Genomic DNA, 20897 nt, shown 5'->3' on the forward strand with positions numbered 1-20897 from the left:
ACTATGAGATACCCCCTCACACTTGTTAGAATGACTATTATCAACAAGATAAGTAATAACAGGTGTTGGGGGGGCTGCGGAGAAGGTTCCACTGCTGTGGAAATGTAGACCGGCACAGCCACAAGGAAAACAGTCTGGCAGTTCCTCAAAAAATTAAGAATAGAGTTGCCATATGACCCAGAAATCCCTCTCCTGGGTACCTACCCAAAAAACTCGAAAATATTTATTCACAAAGACACACGCACCCCTATGTTCATTGCAGCATTATTCAAAGTGGCCAAGACATGGAAATGACCGAAGTGTCCTCCAACAGAGGACTGGGCAAAGAAGATGTGGCACATATACGCAATGGAACACTACTCAGCCGTAAGAAAAGATGAAATACTGCCGTTTGTGACAACACGGATGGACCTTGAGAATAGTGTGCTAAGTGAAATGAGTCAGTCAGAAAAAGCTAAGAACTATATGATTTCGCTCATATGCGGGACCTAAAACTGAAACTCATAGACACAAACAACAGTATGGTGGTTACCAGAGGGAAGGGGTGGGGGGCTGGTAAAGGCTAAAGAGGGCCAAACTTGTGGTGACAGAAGATGATTTGACTTTGGGTGGTGGGCACACAATGCAATATACAGATCATGTGTCATAGAAATGTACCCTTGACCCCTACATATAATCTTGTTAACCAATGTCACCCCAATAAAGTTAACTGAAGAAAAACATTTCCAGAAATAAGTGTGATATTCTATTATAAAATGTGTTGTTTTCTTTCAGGCTAGTCCCCTACTAAAAAGTCCCTACTAAGTTCCTGAGAGGACATTATCTGACTACAAACTAATAATTACAAGTTATGTTTATGCCTCAGAACTTCTCATAAAGTGTTGATATGACCACTTAAAATAGCCCAAAGTGTGTGATATGAAGAAGGTCTGTGCTTGATTTGTTCACTTTGCACATGTATTATTGATTCAATGGTGGGTTAGGGTCCTTAAGTGTGACCAACTTACTCCCCACTTAGTGATATTTGCGTGTTTTAAATATCTCATTCTTCTAACAATAAGCCAAATTCTAAAAAAGCAGTATTTATGACATGAAATATTTTTGCAGTGTTACACACTTAAGTGCCCAGAAAATAACTGTAGAAGTGCGCGTATCAGAAAGTCACAAAGAGGCCGTACTACATCCACCTGAATACATTCTGCATCCAATCTGGCAAATATTTTGGAGTGCTTACTGGATACAAAGCGGTGTGCCAGCCACGGAACCCCAGGGCCTGCCATCACCAAGAGACCCACAGGCATGGACCAACCACCCCAACGAGGCAGAATGAAACAAGTGCTATGGGAAGAGAGAGAAGAAATAAGTAGTTCTCCCTGACAGAGAAATAGGGGTAAACTTCTTTCATCCCGGGTACTTTATTGCTCAGTCACTCAATTGTTCACACTCATGCGCCTCATGAGGGAGGCAAGTTTGGGTGTTAGTCTTCCATTTGTACATACAATCCCCATTCCTCCAAAAATTGCACCACACAGGTTTCATCTTCTTCCGGAGGCTTGTCTGAAGCCTGTGCTTCATAAAGTCTAGACAAAAGGCTCTCATCTGGCAGCTCCTTGTACTCAGGATTCTCATAGACGTCTGAGTCATGTTCAAAGTCACATAATGAAGGTATAAACAGCCTGCCAGTCTGAGGGTCCCAGTTGACCAGTGTGGTCAATGGCTCTCCTTCTGGCCCCTCTTCTGGGTCCGCATGCTCCTTTGGCGGGTGGTCCAGGTCCCTGAGCTGAGGGGCGTACGAATACAGCAGAGTGTGTAGGCTCGAGTCTGCCACGGCCGCCTGTAGCTCAGACACTTTTCCTCGCAGGAACCCCTCCTCCAGCAAACTGAGCTCTTGGTCTCCGGGCCCCACAGAAATGTCAGTAGTTCTTACATCATATTCGTACTCAACAACCATCTTATCTGTGGGTATTGTTCTGCTGAGTGACGCTTGCTGGGTCAGGAGAGGCCCTCCGGAGCTTTGCTCAGTGTCAGAGAAACCGTCCACCAAATGTGACGCATACCCTAAGTGTTTCACCTCCATTTCCTCTTGACCGGGCTCCTGGCCTTTGCTGGGCTCATTCAGGTCCAACACATCATTGCTTTTTTCCATCACACTTATATCCTTATGAGAAATTTTAGAATCCTCCAAAATATTGAAGGTGATAAAGTTAATCACAATTTTTTCAGCAGGTACAAAGCATCTTTTGTCAAGTTCATTTCCATAAATCAAAATCTATAAAGAGAGAAGAGAATGGTTTTCACCTTTTCACTTTAAGGGAGACATTAAAAACAGTTGTTAAGTAGAACTTATACTGTCATCAGATGGTTTGAAAAAATCTGTTCTTACCAACTCATGGAAGTGAAAGTTATGCTTGGAATATACAGAAAACCTCATTCACGTGGGGTTTGAGACCCAAGGCCCAGGAAATGCACATGCAAGTGAAAAGTGATTCACGAGTGGGTACTTTTCCAGGTCAAAGATAAGGGTGTGACTGTCCTCTCCTCTAACTGGCTCAGGAAATTCAGGGAGTTAATTTCTCCAGCCTTGGTTTTTAATTCTGCAAAATCAGAATTTCTGCCACATAAGGAGTGGTGGGAACTGAGTGAGATAGAGGTTTTGAAATTGCTTTGTTAATTATAGTTAATTATAGTATTTGTTAATAAGCTGCGGTTACCTGGACAAAAAAATGTGAATGAGCATGAAAACCAGATGGAAAAAGGAAGATAAGAATGAGTAGGGCTGGTCTTCTTACTTCCATCCACATGCCAGTCCAGTCATGTTATAAGGCAGCCAAAAAGGAAATCCATTTGCCAGTTTACGGCAGATAGAGAAACTCTAAATCAGGTCAGAAAAACTTGTTTTGGATTAAAATCTTGCTGGGGGTAAGTGGGAGGTGCCTGCTTCGATGGCCAATGATGAGTTATGTGACAACCCTCATTGTCTAATCTATGATGTGATTTCATTTAACATTATCAAACAGGTCTTTCAGCTTCATTCTTTTACAAATTTATTGGTTTCCAAAAATCACTTGTGATCAGTTCTGTGAATTTTCCTCCGAGGAAAGGTCTCCCTATGCCATTAAAGAGATAACTCCAAAACTTAAATGCAGGCAGATTCATAGAAACATTTAAAAACTGAAATAATAGGAATACCCATATGCATCATGTACATGTGAACATACACTTTAGTAATTCCCAAAGAAGTCATTTTTATTGTTCAACTATGCTCAGCCTTTCAAACCCCTTCAGTGTATGGTCCAGAAGCGTAACATTTATTCCTTTTCCTTTCTTGCTTCTCCTCACTGCAAATGATGACATCCTCGCCATTTGCCTCTTAAAGTGTGCTTCCGTTCTGTGGCTTCATCTCCAGCCCTCCACCCTATTCTCCTCCTTTAAGACACTCCTCTTCCCTCCTAGTTGCTTTATTTGTTTCTTCTAGTCTCACTCTCCCTGATGCTGTCCTAGACCCACTATGCAGTTGGATCTATGTAAAATACACTATTGACCATGACACTCCCAATGTAAGATCCTACAGAGATTTCTTTGCCAACAAAAAAAAGCCCAAGCTCCTTAGAACAACAGCCCAATTCTCTCATTACCTGGCCTTCCCACCCACTCTCGTCTCATCTTTCACGGCTCCTCATTAGGAACCTTAGGATTTAGCAATACTGTGTGGTTTCCCAAATATCTACCTCTCTTGTTCTTCTGCCTGTAGTAGGTCCCTGACTCTTACTCACCTTTCGTAACCAAGCCCAGGCATGAAACTGCTCCTGATCTCCCATGCAGAGTTCCAGTGCCCGCCTGTACCCTGAGGATCCCCAGCGCCTGCTTTCATCTTAGCCATACATATCACTTTGAAATTCTTGTCCCCACCTGCACTTGAACCTTTGGAAGGGCATGGCTTACTTTCTGTCGTACCCCAAGACCTAGTCTAATCTGGTCATTAAACATACTATCTTTGTCAAAGCTAAGGAATCTTTTTCTCTTTGGTTATGCTAATGAGTTAATCTAGTTAAGTGTTTTTTAATTCATGGGCCCTTGAACCTTAAACTCCCTCTGACCCTAAAAGGAATGGTGTCTGTTCTAGAGTCTCCTTTTCTACCCTCCTGCAGGTGTGTTGTTACAACAAGTCCTGCCACGCTAAGCACTCACCAAATTTGCTGGGTGTTTCTCTTTGCCAACACGGATGTATCTGTACACGGAGAAGCCCATCACAGAAAAGATAAACATGGTAACAGATATGGGCAAAACATACCAGAAGATGACTTTAACCTGCTGTGCTGATGTCTGATCTGTAAAAAGGGGGGAGGTAGACGTAATTTTGTGTGGTGGGAAAACATTGGCCATGTCAAGAGGCTTTGGGCAGACAGATTGCTTCCATTTAGGAATTCAGCTTTCTCATTTATAAATAATGTTATAAAGGCTCTCAGAATACTTACTGTCTCTGACAATAGCTGGTCTTAAGGAATCATATGGCCTGCCTCGAACCTTCACAGTAAGGCTGCATGAACAACCCAGGTCAGCATATATTCCAACATGTTACGTCTGCCTATGAGATTCCTGTTGGGTTTTATACTTGAAGGTAAATGTACCTGAAAGTCAGGCAACTCACAGCACTCCAAACCAAGTGATGAAACCCTCTTGTCAAGATCCCACTAGGCAGCCCCACTTTCCCATGCCACTCACTCGACTCAATCTTTTTCATATATTCAGTAGAGGACAGGAATCCCTGGCGCCACCTCCTATGTGACCCACAGGACTGTCCTTGCACTGGCTGGCCAGACATCCTGGGTTTACCTGGAGCTGGGGGTGTGTGTGTGCAGGTGGCTGAGCTGCTGTGTGCTGGGAATGGTTTTCATGTGGTATGGGCTCAGGATGAGTAAAAGTCCATCGGGGAACAAAAAGACCTGGTGAATAGTTTTAAGAAAAGGGGTCCTGGCCCCCCACTGATTGGAGTACACAGCTGATGAACAGGGGTCATTGTGGCTTTTATTTGTCAAGCTCCTATGGGGTACTTGGAAGCCTGAGGTTAATTTTACTTGTGTTAACTTGTTTAAACCATGGTACCCAGATATTTGGTTAAACATCATTCTAGATATTTGGTGAAGGCATTTTTAAAGACAAAATTGGCATTTGAATTAGTAAACTTGAGTAAAGCAGGTTACCCGGTGGGGGGGGGCAACTGCAGATTCTGGTTCTGCTCTGAACAATTCCTGAAGAGCACATCTGTCATCAAATTCCACATAGAAAGGTGCCATCGCCACAACGCAGATGTTGCAGGTGGCTGAGCGTCACCTGCTCCTACTTCAGGCTGCAGCTCAGTCCGGTCCTCCTGACACCACCCCGGGTCTCTGGGCAGAAGTTGCCCTAGTTAAGAGGAGCCAGGACAGCGATGGCCGGAAGTACTTGGTGTACACTACCGCATGTTGACTACAATGAGCCTAAGAAGCTGTATCTGTATTTTAGGGGTTGGAGGACTATGGAAAGCAGCAGTATTTTTCACAGAAAAGTCCCAAAAGAGATAATACTGATTTTTTTTACAAGGAAGATTGTCATAGCAGTGCCTTGGAAAGGTATCTGAGTTAACAGCTGTTGATTTAACAGCTGGGGTGTCATAGAAAAGGTCAGGGCCTGAAGTGTGCCTGCTCGTAGTTTTGTTGCCTTTCCTAAACTACTTAGGAAGCTGCTCCAGTGCTCACGGGGAAGGATTTAATTTAATCTGCACTCTAGTTGCTTAGCACAGCCAACTGCTTACACAACTTCCACTGGAATGCAGTCCATTTGGCCACTGATCAAGCTGTTAGTAAACAGAGCACTTTATTGAAAACACAAAAATGATTTCTTCTATCTCCTTTGGCTTTTGCTTGCTTAGCATTTTAGTTTTATCTGACATGTAGAGAACCCTTCATTTGAAAGGGAAAGGTATGATAAGATTAAAGATTAAAAAATAAAGCTTTTCTCTTTTTACTTGTGCTCACAAAATTCCCTTTTTATTTACTGGGGCATTTCCATCATGCAGTGAGGGAGACGTGAGGGGAGAGGAGAGCAGCGGCCTACCACCCGCCATTCCTGTCCCATAGCTGGTGATGGAACCAAAGCTGGGGGACAAGGCTGTGATGTTGGTCTCAGGCCAGCACATTTGGAAGAGAGAAACATGGCTGAAGAGCCACTCAATGAAAGTAAACTTTAGGATTTATTTTAAAATTTCACATTTTGAGTATAAGCTCCCCTCACCCTGGGGGAAGAATAATTACACAAATGCCAAGTTCCTAACTTTATGTCTCCTAACAGGAAAGAGACTCCTTGGCAGCCAAGGTTGGAAAACATAAGAAGGAGACAAACGGAAGAAAGGAGGGAGCAGCAACGGTCAGAGCGAGGCAGCCATCACTGACCAGGGGCCCAGACTAGCCCGTCAGTGACACCCCAGCACAGCTTGTGGGGCGTGCCGTCTGGATGCCTGAGGAGCAGCAACGGATTCTGTCTCAAAGTGTTTTTAAGATAATGCTTTGCTTGTACCAGTAAAGTTATCTGATGTTCTTTAAGACCACAGAACTTCTACTGACCAGGGTGACTACAACTTTTAAAAAGAAAAAAGATGTATGTAAAAATTCTTCACTGTTTTTTCCCAAGGCAAAGGCTTGCTGGCAGCAAGCGCTTGGACTGGTGGTGCTGAGAGTCCCCCAAGGGGGTGAAAACACCCCTGCACGTCGGCCAAGTTCAATGGCAGTGTCCCAGGCTGCTCAGTGCATTTCTGGTGGCAGCTGTTCCTGCCTTTGCCTCAACCTGTTTCTGACAGAATGGGTTTGCCAATACTTTATCTACACTGCCATGTTCTCTTCTAGTTTTATCAGACTCCCTTCCTCAGAGCAGCTGAGGGTCTTTTAAAGCTTACCTTTCAAAGTACTGACACACTGCTTCTCCGAAGGCTGAGCAAGGCGAGGAGGCCCGGGGACAAAGGACTCCACGTGAACGCAGTACTGAGTGTCCGGCTCCAGCCAGCTGAGCACCAGCGTGTGGTTGGTCACCCACTCAGACCACTAGGTTAGGGGATTGCAAACAGCAGTTACAGGCAAAGATTTCCAGTACCACCCAGACCATAACTCTACAGGATATAAAAGACCAGGATACCATGAAATCCTTTACTGTGACTACAAGCTTTCCTTTTAGCAACAGCTTTAAAATACCCTTTTCCTTTAGCTCAGCAAAGCATGGTCAGGGACTGGAACAATCCTGGGAACAATGCTAAATAGTAACATAAGGATGGGTTTCTTATTCAACTTTGTCCTGTGTTCTTGTTAACATTTTTTTTCTTTCTTGGAGAGTGCCTGACAGATGTAATGCAAGTGGAGGCTGTCCATCCAATTAAGGTGGACAACTTCTCCAACTGCAACATGGCACCCCATTAACAGAGAGTTTCTGCAGAGGAGAGCTGAAGAAAGTCCTTTGAGTTTCCACATTGCTTCAGTTGTGACTTGAATGCCATCTCTTTGGAACATCACACCTTCCCATTTTCACAGGCAGAGACTTAAAGCCTCAGAGCCACTGGCTTCAGCACTAACTGCAAACAGAGACACAGACCGTGTGCCCCCGACCCACCTCGGGCTTACCGTCCTGTTGGACTTGGTATTATGGATGGACACATTGTACTTCAGATTAGGGTATATTTGTTGCATGGAAATGGAACTTTCTTCTGGATTTTTCTTCCACTTCTCTGGAGCAGTCAGAACAACAGAAATGGATTTCTCATCAGGAGTCAAAGCAACCTCTGGTGGGCCAATTTGTGCTTAAAAAGGAAAAGAGAGGGAATTATGCTCGGCTGTAGAAATTACTCTGGATAAAGCTACAGTCTAATCCTGCTGGTATCAAAGCTCCCAAGCCCACCCCCTAATGGAGATGCCTCCGGATGATCTAAGGCAGGTCTGAGTCCCACCAGATCTTGAAGCAAGCATTTCGAAGAGTTGCATTCACTGAGTTCCCAGTCATGTGAGTAAATAGTACTTGATGGCAGTAAATACAGTGAAACTCTAACACTGCTGTGGCTTGAAAAACTGGTGATAAATCACATTATTATGGTTTGACACATGGCAAAAACTGGACATGGAAAAGTGAAGTATTGCTACAGACCTTTGGAGATGTGACTGGAGTGATTATAACGGAGGTTAGCAAAGTTTTACCCTAGGCCCCCAGATATGATGTCTGTTGCAACTATTATTTATATAAAAGTAAAACCCACTTAGCTCTTGGTCTGTAGAGAAACACAGAGAAGGGGTGGAGGTGCTGCACTTGGCTGAGGGCATAGTTTGCTGACTTTGGATCTAGAAGGGCACCAGGGCCAAGGCACCAGCTTGAGGACCCAAAGGAGAACATGCCAGCTTCATTACAGCCGCTCTGAGTGAGACTTTTATCCGAGTCAGCTACAGATCAGGAACGCAGCCATTAAAAACCAGTTATCGGGCAGATGTCGTCTTACTTCTGAGTTATGCCTAGAAATGACTCCTTCACACCACCAAGTTTACAACACGAAAAGGCTCAGTTTGGTGATCAGAATAATCTTTAATCAATTTTGTGGACATAGTCAATGGTTTACACACCCACAACATTTCTTAAAAATCTATTAGTTGTAACTCAAATTACACAGTCTCCACTAAATGATAAATTAAAATGGAAACTGCATAATATGGGCGTCCAGCATCCATTTGGGACCTGGGAGAGATATTAGAGGTCATGTGGCCAGAGCTCACCCTGAAGATGAGATTCCGGGATCCAGCAAGAGAGGCTCCCTGAGCTGGTCACTCCGCCAGCTGATGAACAGAGCGCAGAGCGGAGCCCAGCAGAGAGCTGGCTTCTCGGGCAGAGCTGTCTGTGCGGCTGAAACTGTTGACACTATGACATCAGATGAACATGATATTGATTTGCGTTTAACAGACCAGTGTGTTACTTACTTTTTAAGAAAGGATAGAATCGTCCAGTTTCTGCCCATTTAGAACAATTAGTTCCCCAAATGGCCTTAACTTTGGCATAATACTGATGCTCGTAGTCACAAGTTTCAGCAGAGAGGTCACAGTAGGTCCTATTGATATTTCTGCATTCGGATTTATTCAGCCATTTCTTTTGCCCATATCTGCTGGGAATGAAACTGTGAATTAATAATGTGGCGCCCTCTCTGCTTTGCAATAGGAAAAACACAGTCATTATATAAAACTGAATGGAACTTAAGACCTTCTCTTGAGAACAACAGAAGTGCCTGTCACTGAGATAAAAAAAGAAACCGCTTTGCTGCTGGCAGTTTTTTTTCATTAGCTGTCAGGAACATGAGTCAGAGTTTCTGGAAGCACCTTTCTTTTCTGTGAGTTACCATGTGGAATAGTACAGTTCGAAAGCGTGTGCTTTGTTATAATTCTTGGGCTACAGCAGAGGCTTTACATATTGTGATCAGTTCTTTCAGTAATTATACCTATGTGAGTGTTTAGTCCACCATGCATACTCTGGTGAATTTGACAGGTAGTTTTAAGAAACATTAGTAATCCTTTTTTTTTTCTTAGAAGAAAAATTACCTTGACATTCTTATAACACTTAAAAATCTACTTTCATTCAGGGGCTTAGGGGAAATTCACTAGGTTGATATACGTGCTCAAAGCTTCATTTTCAATAATTATAGTGATGATGATGATGATGATGATGATGATGATGATGACAATGTTCACTAGGCTGTTCACATGGACTTTTCTTCTCCTTTATTAAAAACACAACATACAGAGTAAATACAGAGGAGGGAATATTTGTAGGTGGGAGAGACTGAGGTATAGAAAGCAACAGGAGATAAGCTGAAGAAAGAGACAGGGTTGCATGGGAGGCTGCTAAAAGGACTCAGAGTGTTAAGGCTTGAGAAGATACCTCTGGGGGTCTCAGGGAGAGGAGCTGGAAGATACTGCAGTAGTCCAGGTGCAAGGTGTAGGCGGCTTGGACAAGGATGGTGGCCGCGGAGCTAATGATAGGACAAATGAAGAAATATCAGGCCACAGGATTTGGGGATTGAGTGCATGTAGGAGATGAGTTAAGGATGATGTTTCCTTCTGTCTGGGTCACAAGGGTGTAATGGTGGTAACGTTTACCAAGGTAAGGAAGACGGAAGAAGAGTGGGTTTGGAAAACAGGGAGCGGGGAGTAGAGGGAAGGAGAGATAATGAATCTGGTTGACATGCTGAGCCTGCGGCAGGTAAACAACACCCAAATGCAGATGTCCACAGACACCAGGGCTCAGGAGAGAGTAGTCAGTGGGAGGTAGTGACTTTGAAATAAATGGCAAAAAAGGGCTCTTTGAAGGCGCAGGTGTGAATGAATTATCCATGGGGACAAAGCAAAGCCTAGAGTAAGATTTCAGGAGCATCAAGATTTAAAGGTTGGATACAAAACAGACTTAGAAACAGACAACAGTATGGGGCTTGCAAGAGGGAAAGGGGAGTGAGGCAAGGACAGAGAGGGTAAAAGGGGCTTAAAGGTGATGGGAGGAGACTTGACTTTGGGTGGTGAACACAACACAATATACAGAGGAGGTATTATAGAACTGTACACTTGAAACCTATAAAAACAGAAATAGCAGCTGAAGAGAAAGAGGAGAAAACAAATATCACAAAGGCAAGGGGAGCACACGTCTTGAGAAGGAGGAAATATGAGTTTTGTCAAGTGTTGTCAAAGATTAAGGGCATCTTCTCTTTTCAGAATATGGCAAGATTCCTGAAAGTGAACACCTCCTGCTTCATACCTATCGTAACTCATTAGAAATGCCACAGTCAGATCTCGCTGACCAACTTCTCCGTCCAAGCGACCTCCACTGCCTAAGGACTTTCAAACTGTGACTGCGAGCCACGTGAAGAAAGACATTTTCCATTGTGATCCAGCTCACGAAATCATACGTATACCTACCATACTAAAACAAAGGTCTTATAAGATAACACCTAACTTTTGCTGCACGCCATGCATCCCTTATTTTCTATCCCAATCCCCTCCATACCATTCCACTCCTTTCCATTAAAAATAACGTTAGTTATGTCCCTCCAAGTTGATTTCACGGCCCACTAACAGGTCTTGACGTGTCTTTAGAGAAGTACTGCCATTGCCTACTTGACCCTCCCTCCTCAAACTTCCTCACTGTGCCAAGGGCGGGGCAGCTTCCCAGGACAGACGCTGATGAAGAAGAAAATGCTGTTCACCGGGTTCCAGACAAAATGCTTCGTAGATCTGACAAGCTGACAGTCATGAATCATTCAATAAATATTCCAGCAGATATTTGTGCAAGGTAAAAGGTCCCGAGGGGCCCTCGGGGGTCGCGGACTGCTTTCAGGTAGTGGCAGGAAACAACTACCAAGTGCTGACCGTGTGCCAGTGGCGTTTAGTATTTGCACACTTATCTCAATTATCATGGTATCCCCAGGAGGCAGGTGCCATTATTTCTTATACCATCTTGCAGATGAGGAACCTGAGGCTCGGTGAGATTAAGGGACCCAACCACTCAAGTTCATGTCACTAGGAAAAGACGTATCTGGGACTTGAACACTTTTCCTGATGCCACAGCTTGAGTTTTCAGTGCTACATTACATTTTTTTACGTTAAATTCTTTTGGCAGATATAAACTTTTGTTCACATTTCATCTCTTACTTGGAAACAAAGTTTACTCAAAAGTATAATATGTAGCCTGCCCAAAGTTACCCAGCTAGGTTCGTAGCCTGGCCGTGAACCCAGGACTGTCTGGCTGGAGCTGAGCCTGGAGCCCTGCCCATGAAATATACCGCCCTGTACTCCTGCCCACCCATACATTTGTTTTTAAATATTCTGTTTCAGAAGTTGAGCAATCTAAGTTATCTGCTGTCAGAGAGCAGTGATGACCCTGCCCACTTTTAAAAGTCCTCTTCTGAATCACAGAGACAGACAAAGGACACAGCAAGCTCTTTGCTCCACCTAATGGAAAAGGAGGCAAGGCCCCGCTCGTGAGCCATTTCCCTTCGCACATGATGTCTCTTCTGTCCTAAACCCGGCTCCTGGGGACTCCTCGGACATGAGGACGAGGGTCTAGATAAATGGGGTCATTAGGAACGGCAGTTGACGTGTCCTACCACCATTGGTGGCCAGAATTTTTTTTAAAGATAAAAATGACTTTATTCTTTTTTGTTCATATGGTATATTTTAAAAAAAAACTCAAATGATCAGAAAAGTAGAATAAAGAGAGAAATAAATCACCCTGAAACCCCTTATCCTGGAATATTTGGCATACATGATTTTGGACATCGCATTATGCTTATGTATAACCAGAAGGACAATTAGACAGCTGAATACATAGCTAAAAACCAGATTATACCACACAATATGGTTGTAATAAAAGTATTAAATTTAACTTGACTTAAACTTTAATATAAAAAAGTGAAGTTAAAGAAATTGCTATAGTTCAAATGTTCCATCACCATAAGAGATATTAGTTCTTACAAGATCTTTTAAATTAAGAAAATTGTTTTTGGAAAAATATCGAGAGCTTAGATATGAAAATAAAGTATTTTCACTTTAGATCATATTTAATGGTTTCCTGCTATGAAACTCAGTACACATAGTTTTTCCCCACCTTCTGATTTGTTCTGTTACTGTCTAGGATTAAACATTCGTGAGAAATTATACTTCCCATCACAATTTAGTCTTGGCTCTTCATTTCGACTGTTACAACGCACGCTCCCGATCTTCACGCCATCATCCTGTCATTACTGAGCTCTTTTTTCAGGTTCATCTTCATTCTTTATTTTTTTTAAATGTCAGGTGGCTGTTGTCTTTAGTTAGTGGTTCGCCTCACTCCCAATGAGGTCTGAGGGGAGCGATGTCTGAATTCCCCAAATGCTTGAAAATACCTCTGTTGAACTTGTAAGAGTCTCAGGCCTCACCTACTTTCCTTTCAGAAGATGCATCACCGTTTTCTGCTGAGTGCTGCCAACAGCAATCACCGCCGCCCCGCCCCTGCCACCGACCTGACTTAAGTCCTGCTTTTGCTACAATGTCCAGAAATCATTTCATTTTCTTAAAGGCCAGTAACTTCACCAAGGCACGCCTTGCTGTTGTTTTTATTAAGTTTGCTGGACATAACATGCATTTATGACACGCAATTCCAGATAGCCATTATTACCTGGTCAACTATCACTGTCAGTTAGCTATGATAAGTTTTAAAAGTCTATTATTTCACATTTTCATTTTCCACCTTTTTCCTAAGCCCTGCCCACTTGCTTTAAAAAAAAGTTCTTTCTGTGGTCTTAGAGTCTCTTCCTTGAGAAGAGATTGCTACTTCTCTGTAAGCTTTATCATTAGAAACATGTTTATGAAACATGTTTTCAACAGCAGGAGGCTGATGTGGCTGATGGCACTTCCCTGGGCTGCCCCCCTCCTGCCTGCCCCGTCTCACTAGGGTCTCTCCCTGGGCTGCTACCGAGCTTCTACAATGGATAGATACATCGCTTGACCTTGACTTCTCTTTTAGCTCCTCCTCCTCTGACATTCTGTGGCATCAGTCTGGCACTCCACGGGGACATCTCCTCAATTTCTGGTGGTGGAAATCCTTAGGTTCCATATCCTTAGGTTGTTAGGTTAAAAGAAAGCTTGGTACTGTGACATTTATACTTGTAAAGTTATTTTTCTAACTTGAAAACTCGTTGGCATTTGAGAATGTAAGGGTTTACTTCAAGCTTCTGTGGTTGTTTTCTTACAGATTTCACAGTATTTGGCTTGTGCACCTCCTAGTAGTGGCTTAGGGGTTGTGGCCATTCCCTGGGTCGCTCTGAAAATGGGCTTCATCTATCTGATTTGCGTGCACTGAGTTTTGAGGGAGAGGTGAAAAGTAAAACTGCCATTCATTACTATCTCTAATAGGAATAGCTAGTTGCACATAATTCTGTGCTCAGTTTCACTTAAAAATGTCTATAATTCTCCTAAGTTTAGATGTTTCAGAGATGGTGGACTTCCTTGTTTGCTCAGCCACCTAATAATCTTTTGACCAAACTCTTTTCCCCATTTAAATAACTTCCCTTTGCCTCAGCCCCCAATGCTCCCATCTCCACCAAGAAACTCTTTTCTAAAAAAGAAGACAACAGAACTCTTTTCTAATTTAACCTAACAAAACATAACAAGAGCCCTGGCTGGTGTAGTTCAGTGGATTGAGTGCAGACCTGGGAACCAAAGGGCCGCCGGTTTGATTCCCAGTCAGGGCACATGCCTGGGTTACAGGCCTGGTACCCAGTGGGGGCGTGTGAGAGGCAACCACACACTGACGTTTCTCTCCCTCTCTTTCTCCCTCCCTTCCCTTCTCTCTAAAAATAAATAAATAAAATCTTTAAAAAAACATAAAATTTAACACAAAACACCTAAAATTTTCTTCTTTTCAAATATAATACTTACTTAATACAAAAGATGGTTTATCTTTGTGCAATTATTTGGAGTCTGAGTCTTGTGTTTATAAATTAGCCGGAAGGAAAAGGACCAACTTACATGAAATACTGCACAGTGTAAGTAACTTCCACTTCTGGTAGGCCCTCCGGGGGACGCCACTGCAGGACATTCTTCATGTTTACGGATAAGAAGGTGAGGTTTGCAGGCGTAGGCAAACCACCTGGGACACAGGGAACTGAAAAAGGAATAGAGAAATCAAGGTCTTGGTGGAGGAAAGGAAAATGGAGCCCCGGGGGTCGCCAGTCTCCAGCTAGGGCCTTCCAGCACTGGCACACTGTGCATTTCCTTCCAAACTGAGCCTGAGTGCACACTGTGACTCACTTCACCCAGCGGAATGTGACAGAAGTGACGGAGGGGCTAAAGGCCTGCCTTTTGGAAGCCCTGAGCTACCACATAAAAGCTGTGCTACCCTGCTGGAGACACCGTGTGCAGAGGCTATGTGATGAGGGAGAGGTTCAGTTGTCCCAGCTGAGTCCGGCCTTTCCCCCACGGGGCCAGCAGGAGCACTGTGGGCATCCCAGCCACCTGCCACAGATGGAGGGTGCATGAGGGACTCCCAGGGGGACCAGCAGACCATCCCGCTGCACCCCCTTTAACCCTCAGAACTGTGAGAGAAAATAAAGTGCTTGTTTTAAAACCACTATTTTGGGGTAGCTTGTTGTACACCAGCAGATAACTAAGTAATTCCATTATTAGATACAGAGGTGGAATTTAGAACAGACGGCCCAGAAGGGCAGAGGCTTGGAGATTGGAGCTGGGGTTAGCTTTACTAAAAAGTATGTATCAAGCAATAACTAGAAAAGAAACCAGCAAAAGAAGACAATTATTTAATCAAATGCTGATAACTTCGCACTGTGATCTAAGAAAAACTGTGTCTAGAGGATTAATTTATAAAAATACTCTGTATGGAAGTGACGGAAAATTGAGAAACTGCCAAAAAATTAGAAAAGGAGACTGAAAGATAGTTTCTTATGAGAGAAAACAAGGATGATCCTTGAACTAAAGTAAGTAAAGAAATTCAGTGGTTACATGTAAGAATCAAAGCATTAAACTACGGGAGAGATCACAGAGCACTGGGCAATAACTGAGTTTTATGAAAAATGTATCCCATCACAAATGTGTACATTCTAGTCAATGAACGTGGAAAACATCAAATTTTGATACCAAAAATCAGATTCAGGAAATAAAATATAGTTAAGCCACTGGAGGCTGGTCCAATTCAGCTCAAGTCCCATAATTCCTGTGTACATTAGCTGGGACTCATCAGAGAAAGGAATTAGTTTTATGCTTCTGGTATCCCTTAGCTAAGAGTAGCTCTATGCAATGTATTCCAATTTCACAGGCCAAAGGAAAAGGCAGACTTTTTTTTTTACCTTAGCATTAAACTTTTTACATGGCCTTAATGCTAAGCCTCAATAATCTCTTTAACATGTGGCAGAGGGACCAAAATGCAGGCAGTTGCATGTGTGTCTGTGTGAGCAGGTACTGTATTTGTAATGGCTTCTGCTTTTAACCTTCGTCATTTTTTAGTATCTCAGTTTTATTTTTAAAAAGAAAGTTACACACCGATCCCTGTGTGGGTATGTGCGTAGAAGGAGTAAAGAGGCTCTCAGCAGGACACAGCCTGCCCACTGTCCTCCTTTGATTTCTACGCTTCCCACTCTCTGGAACTACACTGTACCAGGTGGTATTGGCGTTTTCCTGGAGATTATTAGCAGTGTGTAAGGATCAGTGATTTCATACCGCTCTATGCTATCGCAAGGTTGAAATTTTAGTCATATTTTTGAGGACGAAACAGAGAACATGGGGAGGCACAACCACGGAGGACAGTATTTCTCAGCCATTCAAAAGTTTTAATGTAAAAAATTCCAAAGGTCTTTCCAGACCTAAGTGCTAGATATGGTTCTGCACGTGCAGGTGAGCTAACATGCAAAGAGTGGCGAGCATCTTGTAAGAACTACAATTAGAACAGACTGTGCATTCCAGTATCACGGATGTAAGACATTCCCGACACGGGCTGCCAGGGAACTATCAGGTAAGGCACTAGAATGTTCTCATTTGTGGCCCCTCGGGTTTGGACATTTAGAACAGAAGTTATCTTAGATTCTATAGTCCAGGCATATTTTCTCAGAGAGTGCGTGATTTATACAAATCTTTATATTATGCAACATTGGTTTCTGCTCATCTTTTAATATAAGTAAAACAGTCAGTGGAACAAGATGGCTAAAACATACCCCAAAAGGTTTAAAAAATTTAAAAAAATGACAGAATGCTCCTTTAACTTAATTTACTTTATTTTTCTTGGTCAGCGCCATGAGGAAACAAAGCCATTTGGCTTTTCTGAAGTGAACGGCATCCTGCAATGTGCTGTCAGTCATTAATGCTCATCGGTTCAACATTTTGTTCGGTGTTTTGTAATTGTTCAAATAATCCTCTAGAAATGCTATGCGGATGATCAAAATGCTGCCAAACTGTGGTAATGACAGGTTAAATAGAGGGAATTAATAACCTGACAATAATGTGTGTACCTCTCCTCTGCCAAGCCCACATTCTGGGTAAATCGTATGTATCACCACAATGTTGATAGCCAGCCTCCAAGATGGCCCGCTGGTATTCCTTCCACCAGGCATTCACAGCCTGTGTAGTTCCCTCCCACATGGCACTGGGTTGGTCTGTGTGACCAAGAGCATTGGACTGAAGTGATGGTGCACCGTTTCCAAGATTAGGTTATAAAAGACACGTTGGCTTCTACCTTGCTCTCCTCTCTTGGTTGGATGCCTCTTTCCAAGAGGCATGCTGGTGAGCTTAGAAGTGGGTCCCGCGGATGACTCAGCCCCAGCCTTTCAATCTGTAGCAACACAAGCTTGCTACACTCTCAGGAGAGGCCCTGAGCCAGAAGCACCCACCTAAGCCATCACCGGACTGCTGACCCTCAGAAACTCAGCGAGGTAGTGTTGGCTGTATTGAGCTGCTAAGCTCTGAGGCAATTTGTTACACACCAATACATAGCTAATACAATAAAGATTTGAAAAGGAGAGAAACCCAGAGAGATTAATCACTAAAAAAAAAAAAAAACGCAAATTAAACAGGAGGAAAAAAAGTAGGGCCCCTCCATTCCCAGTAATGTTATAAATGAATCCTGCTTTAACAATCTTGAAAAAGTGTTCTTTGTAATAGGTCAATTTTATCTTTATAAAGAGAATTACACACCCAATGAGAAGACTAAAAATGTAGACTTTTAGTAGCAAATGAAGATCACAGCAACAGCGTTTTGGATTTTTTAAAAAGACAAATGCTTAGTTAAGGTCATTGTAAGTACACTGACAAGGAATCAGAGAAAGAAATAGCTTTAACAGAAATTCATTTAAAATGCGTGTCGCTGTTTTATACACTGTTTCTGGGGAGAGAACATCCAGGCTTTTTAGTCCTGCACACTCTTCATTTGGACTGACATCATCTTTCTTTTCAATTGTGTAGGCGGAAGAGCTATCAGTTTTGGATCATCTCGTTGTCAATAAATCCAAGTGTCATCTGGAGGCAGCCCTACCGTGAAAAAGGAGGAGAGTGGCCCAGAGCAACTGAAGAAGTACAAAGGGGCTAGACCCCTTCTTTGTAAGCCCTGGAAAGGAGCTGGGATTATACCTGAAATTCAGTGGGCAAGTAGCTAAGCCTTGTCATCAGGAGACACCATGAGCCTATTTATAACTCAAATGGATTACTTCACCTTGGCTGGGAGAAGACTGGATGGGGGCAAGGACAGAACTGGAGAAACCAGTAACCCATAATTACAGCTGCCCCAGTGAGGGAGGGAGGCTGAGCTCGCACCCAGAGGCTGGCTGTGGATATGAAGGTGGGTGGGCAGCTTGGAGCTCTGTTTTCAAAGCAGAAGCAACAGGCCATCCTGATGAAGCTGAGCTGCAAGTCTCATGAGTGAGAGAGGCATTCTGTTGTGAAAACGAAATGAACAGATGAGGATTTATTAAGGAATACTTGCCCTTTTATTTGTTTTGATGATGCAAAGGAGTGATAAAAATAGAATTAGCACTTTTTTAAAAGGGTAGAAATAGCACATTTAAGAAACAAAGAATTGGTAACTAGTATTTCTTGTGGGTGTGAAATCCTTGCAGTTTTTAGGCATGGCATTTTCCCAAGTTGGGAAAAGAGAGAGAAAGAATGGATAAACATTCCAATTGATGGAAGGCATTTTTCTAACCTGCCTGCACTGATAACTTAACACCAAAGTGAATATATCACACCCACATTGACATCAGGAGTCAAGTGCCAATTCATGGGCAACAAAAGCACTTTTTTCCCACATAGATTCGGGCCCAAAAGTATAGCTTTGATCCTGTCACAGTCCACTGATTTCACAGCCCCAATCATACAGCTGTTGGATTGATGCACAGTTATTTCTGAGAACGCTGTACCACTACAACTTTGGTTTGAAACACGAGATTCCTCATGGTCTGGTCTGACCTCTCCTTTGCAGTTCTGCCAAATGTACCATGTTCACCGGCCACACCAAATTACCTGCAGTGCCCTAACTTGCTCTGCTCTTGTGTGCCTTCACAGTTTGGGTGCCCTCCCCTGTGGTGTCTTTTGGAACTAAAGAGCCCTTATTCCTGCATGTGTGTGTCCATTCAATGACTACTAACCTGTACTATGTTAGCAACTGAAGTACAATGATGCGGTGATGTTATGTAGGGCATGCATGGTCTCCGCCAGAGAAAGTGGGCATTAACAATCTTGAAAAAGCATTCTTTGTAATAGCTCAATTTTATCTTTATAAAGAAAATTACAAACCCAATGAGAAGACTGACAACAGTTTCTGGGTAACAGTCTAGTCTTTGAAGAGAAAAATTGAACTTGTAAGATCTCATACAGGGGCAGAACCTCTCTGGATTCCCTTTCAGCTTTTCTGACTGCCTGGGCTTTGAACACTTGGGGTGCCCCATTGAATTGTGGGTGCTTAGGATGGCCTATGCCATAACAAAGCTGTGAGGGGTCTGCACGGAGGTTTACACTTAACGAACTTCCAGGTAATGACTGGTTAGCTGTATCCTGTAAGCCACATCATTTAGATTGGTGTTCCCTCTCAGTGCTTGTTTTCCTTTTGTTACCGCTTGGCCTTTGGGCAAGCCTTCTAGGCTGTCTTCATCTTTGTCATAGGAAGAACGTCCTGTGTCTACTCTGTGTCCTTCTAGGAGGAAGACAACAGATAAATGGCATTTGCAATGGGGAAGTCTATGACACCTTCATTGGTAGAGCTTTGTAAAATATGGCTGTTACATTGTTTCCAAGAGCTACCTTGTAGACAGGTCTCTAGGTTTAGTGAAATGATATGTGGCACTTTCCTAATGGCCTCAAAATTAGCATCAAGGTCGTCATCTAAGTATGTTGCAGTTTTAATTACATGCCTGCCAGGAAAGTGTATTTGCACTTCATTATACTGTGGGAGAAGCCTAAATGCTTTGAATATATCAGTGCCTGACAAACACCAGGAAGCGGTGAGGGTCTCACAGTGGACTCACAACAAGCCAGGGTAACTGGTCTTGTGGTTACCCGGACTTCTGTTTTGAGGCTGAGACATTCCAACTTTTCCGTGAAAAACAGTACGTTTCTCCACTGGTGAGAAAACCACCAGACTTACGAGACTTCTGCTTTGGAGCTATTCAAGTACCTCAAGCTCTTGACTGACTAGAGAAGCCCTGGCATTGAGGAAGCCCTGCCCAGCCTTGTCCCGAGAAAGCCTCCAGCCTGCCAGTCCACAGTGTCCTGCTGACGCTGGAGCAGAGTGAAGGGACCACGAAGCTGTGAGCTGTTTGTCATTGGGGACCATGTCCTACAGAGCCTTTCTATCCCCAGTGCCTGGCAGACAGAAATGGTTTTGACCTGAACTAATCAGGGACTGGTGGGGCTTACATAAACCATGGGATCAGGGCAGGACCCATAGGCATCTGAATGAGGGCGCACAGCCTGAACTTGAAATCACCTCGGTACACTTACACTATACTCAGGGGCTCAGCACGACAGATGCTTTTTAATGAAGAAGCAGTAGCCACGGCAAGTGGTGGCTACATACCTGAATATGGTGTAAGACCCCACCTCACCCCACCCCTGCAAAAAAAAAAAAAGGAAGAAAAAGAAAGAAAGAAAAGAAAAAGACCACCCCCTGAATGACTTTTCTATTGTGGAAAATGTGGTTAAAAAGAGTTAAGGTACAAAAAGCACCAGAGGGTGATTAACCAATTTCAAGAAGCTTTGAAAGCTTTCCAATGGCCCATCCTAACCCTCACAAAGGACAGCCAGCAGGACGGCTGCCTGGAGTCAGGCTATCGCAAGTGTTGCTCTAACTTCATCGTGGTGAAAGGAAAGGTGTGGGGTTTTTTG

The 20897-nt window shown here is 43.3% G+C and overlaps 1 protein-coding gene across 2 annotated transcripts in view; it reads right to left on the reverse strand.

Annotated features, from left to right (window-relative positions):
* Positions 1 to 399: 399 nt before the first annotated feature.
* The window catches only part of IL20RA (interleukin 20 receptor subunit alpha), a 31057-nt gene continuing 10559 nt past the window's right edge, over positions 400 to 20897 (reverse strand). Inside the window, exons 2-7 of one of the 2 annotated variants that reach the window (XM_053914302.1) lie at positions 14547 to 14682; positions 8979 to 9157; positions 7644 to 7819; positions 6929 to 7073; positions 4189 to 4328; positions 400 to 2269 (exon numbers count right to left, since the gene is read on the reverse strand). In XM_053914302.1, the coding sequence (XP_053770277.1) occupies positions 1478 to 2269; positions 4189 to 4328; positions 6929 to 7073; positions 7644 to 7819; positions 8979 to 9157; positions 14547 to 14682 (1568 nt within the window). In that variant the 3' untranslated portion in view covers positions 400 to 1477. Of the gene's footprint in view, positions 2270 to 4188; positions 4329 to 6928; positions 7074 to 7643; positions 7820 to 7917; positions 8085 to 8978; positions 9158 to 14546; positions 14683 to 20897 lie in introns of those variants that run through there. The other variant, XM_045188827.2, reaches the window with a different exon arrangement.

This window comes from Desmodus rotundus, chromosome 11 (assembly GCF_022682495.2).
Source record: "Desmodus rotundus isolate HL8 chromosome 11, HLdesRot8A.1, whole genome shotgun sequence".
Taxonomy (NCBI): domain Eukaryota; kingdom Metazoa; phylum Chordata; class Mammalia; order Chiroptera; family Phyllostomidae; genus Desmodus; species Desmodus rotundus.